Genomic DNA, 16,201 nt, shown 5'->3' with positions numbered 1-16,201 from the left:
CAGGTCCCCCAGGCGGCGAGGCCTGAGCCCGCTGACCCCCCGCGGGCACCTACTCGAGGCCGGGCAATGCGGGGCCCCCACCCCGGCCTTCCCTCTTTCCCTTCCCTCCGCTGCTGCCATCCGACCATGAAGGGGGGTAAGAGGCAGCGGCGAGGCACGGCGTACGCCTCGGCCGGACGGTCTGGGGGCCCCCGGTCCCATCTCCTGGGCCGCCTCCTCACCTCCCGCGACCACAGGCAGCCACCGCTTCACTGAGCGGTCCCGCCCAAACGCGGCCGGCGCTTAAACCGCCGCACGTGCCGGCGTCCCGGCAGCGTCACGTGCCCTATCCAAACAACAAATCGCACCGGGCGACGGGCGCCGGTAGCCAATCAGAGCTCTGGCGAGCTTCAACTCGCTTGCCGCCACCGCCCCGCCCGCCGCAGCCGCGCATTCGAATCCCACACCCTCGAAGCGAAGCCTTCCGCAACCTATCTCGGCTCAGTGCTCCCCTGGGGGATGGGGAGTGGGGGGGGCAGGCGGTTTCCCGCCAGGGCGCTCCCCCCCCCCACCCCCCCGAGACTGTGTGCGGAGGCCCCAGGCGTATGCCGGCAGGAGAAAGTCTCCTATGGGGGCTTCGATCCAAAAACGGCGCGTGCCTCCGCGGCCCTAGATATACTTACGGTTACAAAGCAATTCCGCTGAGGGAGAGACGCGGTTGTTGGGCGGAGAAGGAGCTCGGCGCCGGTGCCAGGCCCTCACTTCCCTCGCTGGGCGCTGCTAGTCCCGCCGTTCAACCTGGGGGCTCGGTGTCCCCTAGAGTGTAGCCAGAGGCTTTATTCTGCAGAGTGTAATAAATATGAAAAAGCGCGGGAAACCTGACCCGTTCAAGTCTCGTTTTTCTTGGGTGTTGGAATGCTTTCTATGAATTTAAGCTTCATTCGATAAACTTCATTCACTCGGGTACTCCGTTCACAGAGCTGAGACCTTCCAGGTCCTCTAGTCCAACCCTCTCGTTTCACGAATAAAGGTGCTGCCCGCCCTTTCAGTGGGAAGTAAAAGCGAGGAGGTATTTAGGAGGGAGGGGGTGAGCGAAATAAAAAGGGTTTCAGTGGGGTGGGACAATTCAAGCTCTAAGGAGGAAATCAAAGGGGCGATGAACTGGGAGAATGGTTGCTAGGAAATTGGATTCTACAGTCTTCTCAGATTTGGCCAATCAATCCACACTACGTAGGGCGGACTCCGGATAAATTTTGTTGTTGAGTCATTTTAGTCACTCTTTGTGACCCCATTTGTGGTTTTCTTGGCAAAAGCCCTAAAGTAGTCGACTATTTCCTTCTTCAGCTCATTTTTACAGATGAAGAAAGTGAGGCAGACAAGTTTGTGTTACTTGCCCAGGGTCACCGCTATTAAATGTCTGAAACTAGATTTGAACTTATTTAAAGGAGGTGTTCCTGGTGCCAAGCCTACCACTGTATCTACTGCACACCTAGCTGCCTCTCTAACTCCTCTAGATCAACATATAGGTGTGTGGTTTCTTTTTTTATTAAAGCTTTTAATTTTCAAAACATATTCATAGATAATTTTCAGTGTTTACCCTTGCAAAACATTGTTACAGTTTTTTCTCTCTCTGCCCTCCCACCCCTTTCCTAGATGACAAGTAATCCAATATATGGTAAACATGTGCAGTTCTTCTATACATATTTCCATAATTATCATGCACAAGAAAACTCAGATCAAAAGAGAAAAAAAAAAAATGAAAGCAAAAAGGAAGGAAACAACCAAAAAAGTGAAAATGCTGTGTTGTGATTCATACTCAGTCCCCACATCCCTCTCTCTGGGTGCAGATGGCACTCCACCACAAGACTGTTGGATAAGTGTGTTGTTTCTTTTCCATATCGAGTCATAGTTTCCAATTTATTTTTTCACTGTCCTCTGAAATATCCTCTTTGTATTGAAGCCACTAAGTATTAAAATACTAAAACAATTGAATTCAGAGGGATTTATCCAATTTCTTCCTTGACCTCTGTTTTCTGCAATAAATTATTAAATTAAATCAATTGAAATAATTTTCTCCCAATTTTACATATTTAAACCATCCATTAAAACTTTGAGGTTTAGAGATTTAAATTCATTTCTCATTATATTGTTCTCCATTGTGTCCAGCAATTTTTAATAAATTGTTCCTTGCCCAACATTTTTAATTTTGGATTTTTTTTATCTAAGTAAATTTAAATTCTTTATTTTTTTATAAAATGTATTTTCATTTTATTTGAAAATATGAAATTTGAAATATATTTTCATATTATTCATTTTCATTCAATTTATATTTTCAAATTTTCATTTGTTAAAATGTTACATCCACCATTTCTTCTAAAATTAATTTTTTAAGAGAATGAAAAGTTTCTTTTTGTTTTTCTAAAGCCAACAACAGGTGTGATTTAGAATAGAGAAATGAGCGTGTAACATAGAATTAAAGAACTATAATGGTTGTATCTATGACCTACAGCCACTAGTAGTCTCCTAACCATGAATAAGTTACTAAACCTTTTAGCCTTTTGTCATCTAAAAAAGGGGGGGGTGGGATAAGAAAACAGTGTTTGTAAAGTGTTTTGTTAACCTCAACGTTTATAATGTCAGCTATTAAAATAACAATACTAAGCAGAGTTTCTATATATAATAATCTGAAAGTATCTCTAAAACTCAATAACTTCCCACTTTGTCAAAGATCAGCAGTCAGCACTTCTAACTCCTTTTCAACCTCAAGTCTTTGCTTTTTTCTTGGTTACAATGTTGCTTAGTTTGAAGGTATCCTATCACCAAACTTTATTTAAATTAATTTTTCTCTCCATTGTTTTTCATTATTTTGGGAGACAGTATTGGTCATAATCTTCCACTATTTTTAAAATCTCACAAACCATCCATAAACTATATTGCCCTTTGCTTATCATATCTTTCTGTTGGAAAGGAGATTAAATGTTTGCTGGCTAGAGACCATTACATTTTCTTCTACAAATTATACTAATTTACATAAACATTCTAGAAAAAGGTATTAATCTATGTAAATGTTGTTTGAAAGCTGTTCCATTTGACAGCACTGGACCCCTTGTTCACAGAGGTTAGATTAGGGTTGTCTCAGTTACGTAGCTCCATCTTAATTTTATTCTTCTAGTTTTGAGACTGATTTGATCCTTGCTTTAACAATTTGAGTCTGAATAAACACAGACAACTGATTGGAAATAACTCCTATATCAGAAACTCGTCATTTTTCTGTTTATTAAAATAAACTCAATTTCTTTTTTTATACTATTGCACAGTGTTTGTCATATTCAGTTCCTGCCTTGAAGAAATTATTTGTGATATGTAGAGTGAAGCTTCTGCATAATCTATAATCATTTGAACTCACTAATGTCATACTCCTAAATATATTGTTCATCATTGTCCCCATGCTCACCTTTGCAATTTGGGTAAGGAACATCTCTCAACCCTCCACATCCCTACAGGGCATAGGTGGAATTTATTTTTCCAGACTTATTTCAACTACTGGGGTCTTTTTTGTGAATGACCTTTTTCCAAAATCCCCAAATCTATCTTCTCTTAAGGGATTGAGAAATCTAGAAAGTCCTTTTGTTCTAAGTGGCCCAAGAGGGAAGATTATCTCACTTTTTTTAGCCAAAGGCAAAAATCTCAGTTCTTCCTAGCTTCTTCTCTCTGCTGTTAAAAAAAATTTTTTTAATTGTTGTTTTTCAATCATTCTGACTCTTCATGACCCCATTTGGAGTTTCCTTGGCAGAGATACTGCAGTCGTTTGCCTGTCCTTCTTCAGCTCATCTTACAAATGAAGAAACTGAGGCAACTGAGGAGTTATGTGACTTACCCAGGTCATACTATTGAGTTCACATTTTCCTGACTCCAACCCTGCCACTTGATCCACTGTGAGAGCCCATAATGCAAATTATTAATAAAGTTTATTAACTGCTCTAAGTCCCCAATCTTGACTATCATGTCAAAAAAGGTGTTCTTCCAGCTTTTTAAATATTGTACCAATTATTTACTGCTTTCTCAATTTTTGAGAAAGAAGTGACATCTGTAATCATCTTGGGCTGGTTAAATATATTTCTTAATAGTTCTAGAGTTTATCATCTGAAAGATTAAGCTTAGTTATTTGATGAGTACCTCAAGTCAAGGTGAAAGGTGAAAAGGTTTAATTAGTATCATATACAACAGTGTTATGCTCTGATAAAACTTAAAATATAAGCCTTTAAACTTATGACTGTGGGTATAAATTAAGTTACAAAATGATGTATGCTACAATTGTTTTAAGTTTAATACTGTTTTAAGATTGTTTTCTTCCTTCCCTCTCCCAAAAAAGACTGCTTTCTTTTTTCTCTTTGTAAATTATTTTTTCCTTATAATAAACAAAATCAAGAAAAAATATGTTCTCACATTGCCCATGTCCAAAAATGTGTCTCAATCTGCACCTCAAGTCCATCATCTCTTCACTAAGAGGTAGGTAGCATTCTCCATTATGGGTCTTTTGTTAACATGGTTGATTACTGCATTAATCAGAATTCATATGTCTTTCAAAGTTGTTCCCCTGTACAATGTTGTTATTATTGTATAAATTATTCTCTTGGATCTGCTCATTTTTGCTCTCAGTTTTTGTCTTCTCAATTTTCTGAAACCACTTATTTTTATCAATTTTTGACAGCTCAACTCTATTCTATTCGAACATCGTATTTTGTGCAGCCATTGCCCAATTAATGGACATCTCCCTCAATTTTCAATTTTCTGTCATCACATAGAGCTGCCATAAATGCTTTTCTATACGCATCTTTTTTCTTCTTAATTTGACTTGTTTGGAGCACCTAATAATGGTATCACTAGTTCAAAGGATATACAGTTTAGTAATTTGATGGGGCATTATTCCATATTGCTTTCCAGCTTGGGTTTCTCTCACCTCCTCTAACATTGGCAAAGTTGACAAAACAAAACAAAAAGACAAATCTGATGAATATACGTTAGAATTTCAGAGTTGTTTTAATTTACATTTTCCAGACAGAACACATAGTTTTGGTTTTGTTATTGTTGTTGTTGTTGTTTTAGGACCGTTACTCAAAGCCTTTCTAGTATGGTAAAACCTACCACAGTTTTTATTCCACTATTATATCCTTTAAGAATTCACCTTCATACTGTGTGAGGTGTTAGGATAGAACTTTTTAGAAGTTATCTATAATGCTCTTTTGTTTATTTTTATTGTTATTATTCAACATTTCTTTTAAAAATTATATTGACAATTCACTGATTTCCAAGTATTCCTCTCCATTTAATCCTCCCTTGTGATCAAGAAAAATTTAAATAAAACCCCAAACAAGTGATCTTATCTGACAGAGTATGCTCCCTTCTGCTAGTCAGTCTCTCTGCCAACAATAAAAATATTCTATCTCAGCATTTTCTTAAATAAAAAGAAGGAATTCAGAAGGAACACAGATGAACAGGACTACTTTGAAAGTAACATACCAAATTTATTATACACACAAAAGGAAAAGCAAACTGTACAAAATAAAGATTTGCTTTCCAATGCAATCTTTATCATCTCATCTACTTTGTTTATGGAAATCCCCTTTTGCTTGGTGATTGGTAGATTGGGAATAAAAAAAGAAAAGAAAAGAAAATGTGCCAAAGATTATTATGTGAGCCAATTTAATAAGTAATGAGCTACTCAAAGTTTTAGCAGGAAAAAAAATTAGCAGAAGGATTTATACCTTCATTAAATCCCAATACCGTGACAGTATAAATATGATGTCTTCAAAATCAAGTTTGAAAAATAAATTAATGGAACTCAAAATCTTATAAAAATGAACATTGAAAACTATTTTACATATAATTGGAAAAATAAAATATATGCAAAAAATTGAAGAAAATGGGAGGAAAAAAATGTTCCATCATCTGTCCTCCAATACTGATCAATGAAATTCATCTGAATTCCTCTGCCTTTTAGCATTGTTTTCATTTACATTCTTATAGTCATTTTTATCTTTTGTTGTCTTGACTACCAGTTTTCGTTCTGCTCATTTGAGTCTGTCTATATTTCTCTGAATTGTTCACATTGTATTTTCACAAACACAATATGACATTCATATGCCACGGTTTGTACATCCAGTCTCCTAATCAGTGGATACCTACTTTGTTTCCAGTTTTTTTGCTACCACAAAGAGTGATGCTATATAAATATTTTGTCATATGGGAGACATCAATTTCTTTTCTGTCATTGTCCTCTTTAAATTATATGCCCAGCAGCAAGATAGCTAGCTTTAGTATGAAGAACACCATTTATTAGGGTCCTCACCATGTAGGTGGGAGTCATTTCTCTAAAAGGTAGAGAAGCTGTTTGAAAGATTTGGTTGGACCAGCCCCTGATAGTTTCTTGTTTGCCCTATGCCATAAAATGACCAGCACAAAAAGATTCAAGGCCTTTCAGACTGGCAACATTTTCTACTGCTATTCAAGTTGATTTTTGTATATATATCAACTTGAAAATTATTATTATATATATATATAACTTTCTTCACTTCCATTTTAAAAATATTTTTATAATTTTTTCAAAATACATGCAAAGATAGTTTTTAATATCCAACCTTACAAAATCTTGTGTTCCAAATTTTTCTCCCTCCCTCCCCACTTCCCTCCTCCCCTAGACAACAAGTAATCCAATATAGGTTATACATAAGCAAGAAAAATCAGATCAAAAGGGGAAAAAAAAAGAAAAAACAAGCAAATAAACCACAACAATAACAACAAAGTTGAAAGTACTATGTTGTGATCCACATTCGTCTCCATAGTCCTCTCTCTGGCTGCCGTTGGTTCTTTCCATCATAAATCTATTGGAATTGCCTTAAATCATCTCATTATTAAAAGAGCCAAATCAATCACAGTTGAACATCGTATAATCTTTTTGTTGCTGCTCTTGGTTCTACTTATTTCACTTAGCTTCAGTTCATGTAAGTCTTTCCAGGCTGTTCTGAAATAGCCTGCTCATCATTTTTTATAGAACAATCATATTCCATTACAATCATATACCATAAATTATTTATCCATTCCTCAACTGATGGGCATCCACTCAATTTCCATTTCTAGCTATTACAAAAAGAACTGTTACAAAATTTTTTTCCACAAGTGGGTCCTTTTCCTTCTTTTTTCATCTTTTTTGAAAAACAGACCCAGTAGAGACACTGCTAGATCAAAGGATATATACAGTTTGATAGTCCTTTGGGCAAAGTTCCAAATTGCACTCCAGAAAGGTTGGATCATTTCATAACTCCACCAACAATGCATTAGTGTCACAGTTTTCCCACATCACTTCTAACATTATCATTATGTTTTCCTATTAGTCAATCTGAGAATTATAAAATGGTACTTAAGAGTTGTCTTAATTTTCATTTTTCTAATCAATAGTGCTTTAGAACATTTTTTCATAGGATTAGAAATAACTTTAATTTCTTCTTCTGAAAATTGTCTATTTATATCCTTTCAGTATTTATCAATTGGAAAATGGCTTGTATTCTTATAAATTTGAGTCAATTTTCTATATATTTTAGAAATAAGGCCTTTATCAGAAATGCTAGCTATACAAATTTTTTTCCCAGCTTTCTGTTTCCCTTCAAATCTTGACTGCATTAGTTCTGTTTGTACAAATAAAAAAGTTTTAATTCAATGTAATAAAAATTATCTCTTTTGCACTTCATAATATTCTCTAGTTGTTTTTTGGTCATAAATGCCTCCTTTCTCCACAGATGTAAGAGGTAGACTATCTCTTGTTCTCCAAATTTGCTAATAGTATCACCCTTTATGTCTAAATCATGAACCTATTTAGATCTTATTTTAGTATAGAATGTTAGATATTGGTCAACACCTACTATTTTCCAATTTCCCCAGCAGTTTTTGTCAAATAACATTATCAGAAATTTGACCAACACAGCATGGATGATCACAAAGTGATGCATTAAGATACATTAAGTATGTTTTGCATATGCATGACTATACATGTATAATCTATATCAAATTATCTGTCATCTTAATTGGGGGGCAGAGGAAGAAAGGAGGAAAAGAACTTAGAATTCAAAATTTTAAAAAAAACTAATGTTAAAAATTGTTCTTATATGTAATTTTAAAATACTTATTTTTTTAAAAAGACATATTAAGATGATAACCATAGTTGAAAAATATCTATTGTTATGTATGTTGATATCTAAACTCCCAAGTCATAAATATTCTCTACTTATTTAAATTGGAATTGATCTCTTTTTTTCTTGCTGGGTTTTGTTGTTAACAGAGAAATTCTGATGCTGTATGTGGGTTTGTATTATATACTGTGACTTTGATGAAGTTATTGTTTGTTTTAGTGTTTTTTTTTTCTTTCTGGGGCTCTCTGAATAAATCATCATATCTGCCAAAGCAAAAGAAAGAAAGTAAAATATCTATTGTTCAAAGTACTCATATCTCTAGAATATCTATTTCAGAGTTTGAGAATGCCAAGAAGGGAGTACTTGTGTGGCCAAGACAGAGATTAATCTTTAATCAAATTGAATTATGTTTTACATGTAATGGGGCCTTTGGCACATGCCCAAATCACCTAATATAGAGGAATCCCAACTGTGTAACCAGAACAGGCTGCCATACTGGGATTTCTAATTTTCAAGCATGTTCTTTCCTTATGCTATCTAGAGGTTGGAAATCATAGTTCACCCACAATGGATACCAGAAAGGAACATCCCTTTCTAGCAGTTTCTTTTTATCCTATCTCTGTTCTTTAAGATGTTTCTGTTTTGTTTCATATGTCCTTCTGAGCTTGGGATGCAAACAACAATCCCACTGGACCTCAGAGTTTGAGCCATGGTGATTTTGGAGCTAGGATTCCAGGCAGGATATTAAAGCCAGTCAATCCAATCCAGAGAAGCCAAAGTGCCAGGGACTTAGGACTTGGAATTCAATTCTATGTTCTATGGGAACTGAACTAAACTAGTCCTTTTTGGCTCCCCAGAGACTGAAGTGAGTATAGGGATGGAGATTTTTGTCTTTTACATTTTATGGATTAAGTTTGCATAATTGTGATTAGTTTTTACAAAGAAATATTAGTTTCAAAGGATTAACCTGTTAGTAAATTGAACTGGGATGTAAGAAATCACCTGTTATATTTGAGGGAACAAAATCAGTGGGTTCTGGCCTCATTTGCAGAGAGCCTAGATACCCCAATCCTCCTAAGGGTACCAGAGAATCTAGGGAAAGGGAAAAGATGTAACAAATTTGGCTTTCTGGAAAGGAAGGCCAGGGTTGTCAAATGTTGCCTAAGGTAGAAACTGGTGGAATAAGTCTAAAAAAAAATCTCTCTACATTATTTAAAGTAAGTGATGACACTTTGCCCTGGTTTCTTTACCAGGTGAGAACACATTCAATTATTCACAAGATGTGAACAAGCTTTGGGCATGTAAGATATCTGCTTAGGTTGGCTGAATATCAGACTAAATGAAAACAGATTCACACAAGCAGCAACCCAAGAAATAGCATTCCAACCATATATCCCTAAGGAAAAAACAGCCTCCTCACCTACCCTTAGCCAGAAGAAAACCTTGTAAACTTTGAAAGATATGATTTAGACTTTTCCTCAGCATCCTAGCAACTTCTCAGAGAAAAAAGTAACTGGTGGTAATGTCTGAGTCAGGAACCAAAAACATGTTTGTGTGCATATTCAAGTTTCTAGAAAGATCTAAGCAGAAATGAAAAACTACATAGTACCCAGGACCAGCATCTTGAGGACCAAAGCAAAAGTAGTTAAGGAGACTGAATTACTGCTTTGGCACTAAGCTTGACATTACTTTTCTCTGGACTATACATATACTTAAAAATGTGTTCCAGATTGTTGGAGGATATTTGTAGTACCCATGTTTAGTAAATAGTCCTTTGTAAGAACTAATTAAATCTGTTTGACTAATAAACAGCAATGGTGGGAAGCACCCCAATGAAGGCTTGTGAATTATAGAACTAGAAAGATATATACCCTTACCCCTAAAGCTCTGAGAGAAGATATACAAACCATGCTCTGGCAATCTTATTTGTCAGTGTAAGTGGGATTTGGGATAGTTGTTCTCATCACAAATGATACAGTAGATCACCCCAGAGAGTAATACAAGTGCATTATACAGATAAATCAAATCAAAATATATACAAAATAACTTCAAAAGGTAGAGAGAACTACCAATGGTAAGAGGAGTAAGGGAAGAGTTTGCTCAAGAAAGGTCTTGTAGTATATGTTTTAACATACTTAACATGTATTGGTCAACCTGCCATGAGGGGGAGGGGATGGTGGGAAGGAGGGGAAAAATTGGAACAAAAGGTTTGGCAATTGTCAATGCTGTAAAATTACCTATGCATATAACTTGTAAATAGAAAGCTATAATAAAAAATTAAGAAAAAAAGAAAGGTCTTGTAGGAAGTGCTACCTGAGCTGCCCTTTGAAGGAAGATAAGGATTATATAAATTGAAGTTGAAGAAAGATTTTATTATAAACATAGGGAGAAGAATGTACAAAGTCATGGAGACATCAAGTTTTTAGATGGATTTCAAATAAACCAATTTTACTAGAACAAAGTTCATGAAAAAGAGTTACATGAAATGAAGCTGGAAAAGAGTGACTGTTCTCCATTGTGCCCACCAGTTGCCTACCCTGGCAATGCCATGCCAAGCCAAACCAAGAGAAAGATGTGTTCAAACAGAGTTATCAGAGGCAGAGCTGATGACTAGGGACTAATTCAAAAAGGAATCATCAAAACCTGAACAATTTCAAATATCAACAATAAATTCTGTTTAACTGCTCATTTTTAAAAGTGACCTGCCTTAACGTTCTGGGATCAAAATATTCATATGTTCCATCCAACTCTCATTACTTACTTCCATCTAACTTAAAATCATTTACTATATGAGCTCTTAATTCAAAGTTTTCTGTTGAAGAAATTTACTTATGAAAATAAAGAATCAGAATTTTAGAGTAGGAAAGAACCTTAACGCTCACCTTGTCCAAACTGTACTTGAGCAATAGTCACCTACACATCATCCCAGAAAAGTGTCATTCAGAGGAAGCCCACTGTTTTCTAAAGTTTGGGATAGCTTTAGGGAATATTTTGTTATATTTAACTGGAATCTATTTCTGTGTTTCTATCCGTTAAGCTTACTTTTGCCTTCTGAAGCCACGTAGAACAAGTTTAATCTCTTTTTTACATGCCAAATATAGATTTGTAATAATGATTATTGAGAAGCTGAAACCATGCCGATAATATTTTATTCCCTGAGCCTTTTCTTGCCTTATTAAGAACCTAATAAGAGCCTCCGGCTGGCACTGGTTGTTACAAATCAGCCTGAAAGAAAGCATGAAAGATTGTGATGGAGTAAGACTGAAACATCTGTGTAGTTAAAAGAAAATATGTGCAGAATGATCCAGAAGAAAAGAGTCAAGCTGATGTTTGAGAAGATTAAATAGGGACTTCTGAACAATAAGAAAGCTAAGAGTGTCGCAAAATCTCTTTAAAACCATTAGGTGGCATTGGTAGACTATCAATCTATCAGTAATACCCAATGGGGAGTGCCAAATTCACCTATGGGAAATAGAGGCTTAACTAAAAACTGTAATCTTTTGGTAGAGATTGCTGAAAATGTACTTTTCTACATACAATTCTTTATTACCTTCTATGTATCAGACATTGTCCAACGTTTTTATATCCAAAGGGATACAAAGAAAGGCAAAAACAGTAGCAGGAGTTCATAACCTAAAGGGAGACACAACATGCAAACATCTATGTATAAACATATACAAAGGATAAATATGAGAATCTCAGAGGAAACGCAATAGCATTAATGGGGACCAGGAAAGACTTCTCATACAAGATAGAATTAGCTGAGACATGAAAGAAATCAGAGACATCAAAACATCAAAGGAGCAAAAAAATAATTGAAAGCAACAAAACTAAATACTAGAGTTAAAAAAAAAAGTACACTTTTCTATCATTGGTTGAATTGCACATTTGTACAATGTTAATGGAGAATAATTTAGCACCTCACAATGAAAATTTAAAAGAGTATAGTGAATTTTTTTTAATTAACCAATCAATCAAGCACTCATTAAGTGCCTATTAGATATCAGTCACTTATTTCTTGGAGAAACAAATACAAAGAATGAAATAATCTTTTCTCTTAAGGAACTTACATTTAAAGGCAAGGAAAAGGAAACAAGTACAGAATAAATATTAAGAAAATAAATAGCAATAGTTAGGAATGACATTAAGAATTTTGAGGAATTAGGAAAGGCTTCATGTAAAAAGTAGTGTTTTAATCATAAGATCTGACTTAAGATCCCCTCTGAGGTAAAGTTGGGGAAAGAATGCATTCCAAGGATTGGGGACAATCAGTAAAAAGATGTGGAGATGAGAGGTTGAGATTCCTTTCTGTGAACAGTAAGGACAGTTTGGTTGGATCATAGAATGTATGAAGAAAAGGAATGTACAATAATGGTGGAATATCCAAAGAGATTAGGCCAGGTTATGAAAAACTTTAAAAGTTAAGAGTTTATATTTAATTGTCAAAGCAACAGAGCAACACGATCAGATTTGTCCTAAAGTAAATCATTTTGATAGCAGTACAGAGTACTAAAGTAGGGAACATGAGGCAAGGGACCATTTAAGAGGTATTGCAGTAAATATATGATTTTCTTAAAAGAGCAACACGAAGAAATAGAAGAAAAAATGTGAAAGATTCTCATCAAGAAAATTTGGGATATCAAAGAGATGTTTCATGCAAAATTAATAAAAAAGACAAAAATTATAAAGACTTAGAAGCAGAAGAAATTAAGATGCAGTAGTAAGAATTTACAGGAAAACTATACAAGCAAGATTTTAACATTACCAATAAACATGATGATGTGATCTAGAATTGGACATTCCTGAAAATGAAGCAAGTGGAAGCATTACTAGCAATAAGGTAGGTGGAGTTGACAGAATTTAAGTTGAGCTATCTAAATCCTAAAAGATAATACTGTTAAAGTGTTGTGCTCAACATAGCAAATTGGGCAAATTCAGTAGTAGCCACTGCATTGGAAAAGTTTACATGACCCAATTCTAAAGAGAGGCTAAAATATGTCAAGATTCCAAGATTTCTTGGAAGACCATTTGGTTTCTTGCCTCTCTTCTTCTTAATGATATCAGTCAATCAGTTGCTAGGTTCAGTTTTACCTCAAGAAGCTCTCTCACCATTCCTTCCTTTGTATTGCAACTGTAACAAAATTAGTTTAGAAACTCTACATTCTCCTTATAAGGGAAAGTTGTTATTTTAGGCTTCTTAAGAGCTGAAACTGTTTCACTTTTTTTTAAGCATTCTGTTTCTGCTTACCACTTTGTATCGATTGATATAAAGTATTCTCAGCTTTTTCTAGAGCCATATCTTTATGATTTCTTAAAGTATTCTGTCACATTCATGTACTCAAATTTGTTCAGCCATTCCTGAATAGATGGGCATCTCCTCAGTTTCTGATTCTTTGATATTACAAAAGAGCTGCTAAATACATTTGTACCTTATGGGTCTTTTACCTCTCTTTGTTCCCTTTAGGACATAGACTAATAGCAGTATCACTGGGTCAAAAGGTATGCCTGGTCAGCTAGGTTTGGACACCAAATTGCTTTCCAGAATTGTTGAACCAGTTCATAATTTCACCAGGAGTAGACTCAAGTGACTTTTTACCAACAGCTTCTCCAGAATTGGTTCTCTTTCTTTTTTTGTCAATTTAGCCAATCCAGTAGTTGTGAAGTGATATACCTCAAAGATGTTTTATATTTGCATTTTTCTAAATGTTAGTGATTTAGATCATTTTTTTAAAATATGGCTATTGATAACTGAAAATTGCCTGTTTGCATACTTTAACCATTTATCAAATGGGGAATGCTTCTCATTCTTATAAATTTTATTTAATTCTCTATCTAAAATAAAAGAATTTTATCAGAGAAATTGGATGAAAAATATTTTTATAATTTCCTATTTCACTTCTAATTTTAGTTGTGTTTGTACAAAAAAATTTTCAGTTTTATATAATTCAGAATCGTCCATTTTACTTCCTGTGAAACTCTCTCTTATTTGGTCACGAACTCTTCCCTTATCTATATATTTGATAGGTAATTCTTCTATGCACCTCTACTTTTCATGTTGCCTTTCATGTCCAAATCATGCATTCATTTGGAATTTTTTTTGGTATTCTGTGTGTTTAACTTTTTTTTATTTGTACCCCCATCATTTAGATATCTGCTCAGAATATAGGCAGTGTTTAATAAATGCTTTTTTTCACTCATGCATTCAATGAAACTTTCAGCTCAGATGTCATTGACCATATCACATCAATTATTGATACCTTCTATTTAAAAGGGAGAGAGGGACAAAAGTTTAAAATAATTTTACTCAGCTACAACTGATGTAAAATAAGGAAAAGGCTTTCTATTCATGAATTTAGCAGAATTTTGATTAAAGACTTTTGCTTTGGAAAAGTGATATTACATACAATGATCATCAATACTGAAGACTGGAAAGCAGGAAGTGAGAAAGACCTGACACGGAGGATAAGCTAAGAAATTTACCCCAGAAGACCTAGGATCTTACCTGAGAAGGTCTAGTAAATAAGTTCAAGACATAATTCTCTCAAACTTTTTTTCTTGACCTGGCTCTTTTTCCTTCTTATGGCCATGAGAGCTGCTTTTTTTTGTCTCTGCTCCCAGTCCTTTCTTCTCCCTCAGGTTAAATAGAAGATCTGAAGCTTGACGTTCATAGCTATGACTGGTGCAACTGTAATTAGAACTGAAGCAGCATTTGGGAAAAATTAAGGTGGGAGAGGGGAGAGGAGGAGAGCACAGTAGTATAAAGAGCAAAGTAGTATAAAGGTGTAAAAGGGATGGAGTAAAGGGTAAAGTGGTACAATGGGAATGGATAGGGCTATCCCTCAGAGACAAATTGAACAAATAGAAAAATAGACTAATGTCTAGGTAAGAGTATTTTGCTTAGAGGGGATTCCAAAAGGACTGAAATCTTTCCTATCTTTCAAAATCTGACCAAAATATCTCTACTCACAATTTATTGTATTCTCGGAGCAAAAGTCAAGATTACAAAGTTAGGTAAAAGCTTGGTTCTGTTGCACACAATAACTTGTCTTTCAGTATATCCTGGAGTCATTTTCTGAAACTATCTGGTCACTCTATCTCCTTTCAATCTAGTCAAAGGTGAGTTCAAGAGATCCTTTTATTAACTGAATAATCAAAAAGTACCAGTTTTCTAAATTCATCCATTTCAGAGAGGAGTCCTTTTTGGGCTAATCCATTTTGTTCCCTTAAAAATTAGCTAAATGTTTCCTACCTGTGTAACCCTGGACAAGTCACTTAACCCCAATTGCCTCAGCAACAACAACAACAACAAAATTAACTAAGTGTTTGGTAAGGATGATATAAAGAGACATTGACTCCGCAGCCACTCAAGGAAAAATTGATTAGATCTTTCACTGAAATGAGAGCAAAAATCTTAGACCACGGCATTGAAATATTAATATTTCTAAAACTAGGAAATGGGGACAGATTTGGAGTGTATTTCTACATTAGGAACTTCTCTCATATCATCTATATGATGGATAGCTATTAATTTATGTTATGTTCATATAGACATTTTCGAACTAATAATTTTTCTGTTAGAAAAGTATGTTATTGTTGTTCAGTTGTGTACTATTCTTTGTAAACCCCATTTGAGATTTTCTTGGCAAAAATACTAGAGTGATTTGTCATTTCCTTATCCAATTTATTTTATGAGACAAACAGGGTTAAATGACTTGACATTTAGTGTCTGAAGCCGGATTTGAACTCAGAAAGATGAATTTTCCTGACAACAGACTCAGGACTCTATCTGCTAAACCATCTAGCCACTCCAAAACTGTGAAGAAGCAGAGGGTATTTATCCTTTAATTCAAGAGTTTCAAAAGTGAATCTAAGAGGTAACTGTTGTTCAGTTGTTTCAGTCCAACTCTTCATGATCTCATTTGGAATTTTCTTGGCAAACATGCTAGAGTAAAGTTATTATTTCCTTCTCCAACTCTTTTCACAGATAAGGAAACTGAAGTAAATAGGGTTAAGTAACTTGCCCAGAATCAACTCTTAAG

General features: G+C 35.3%; 1 protein-coding gene across 4 annotated transcripts in view; it reads right to left on the bottom strand.

Moving 5' to 3' along the window:
* Nucleotides 1–746, bottom strand: part of DDX4 (DEAD-box helicase 4) — a 53,771-nt gene extending 53,025 nt beyond the window's left edge. The window contains exon 1 of one of the 4 annotated variants that reach the window (XM_031965168.1): nucleotides 663–746. Coding sequence is in view for 2 of the 4 variants with exons in the window: in XM_031965155.1 (XP_031821015.1) it covers nucleotides 54–120 (67 nt within the window). In the remaining 2 variants the exon portion in view is untranslated. Of the gene's footprint in view, nucleotides 1–53; nucleotides 199–221; nucleotides 321–662 lie in introns of those variants that run through there. The other 3 variants (XM_031965162.1, XM_031965155.1, XM_031965160.1) reach the window with 3 other exon arrangements.
* Between the last annotated feature and the right edge of the window lie 15,455 nt (nucleotides 747–16,201).

The sequence above is a fragment of the Sarcophilus harrisii genome, chromosome 1, assembly GCF_902635505.1.
Source record: "Sarcophilus harrisii chromosome 1, mSarHar1.11, whole genome shotgun sequence".
In the NCBI taxonomy this organism is placed as follows: Eukaryota; Metazoa; Chordata; class Mammalia; order Dasyuromorphia; family Dasyuridae; genus Sarcophilus; species Sarcophilus harrisii.
The sequence above is the reverse complement of the archived record's forward strand: the minus strand, read 5'-3'. Positions and strand labels throughout refer to the sequence as shown.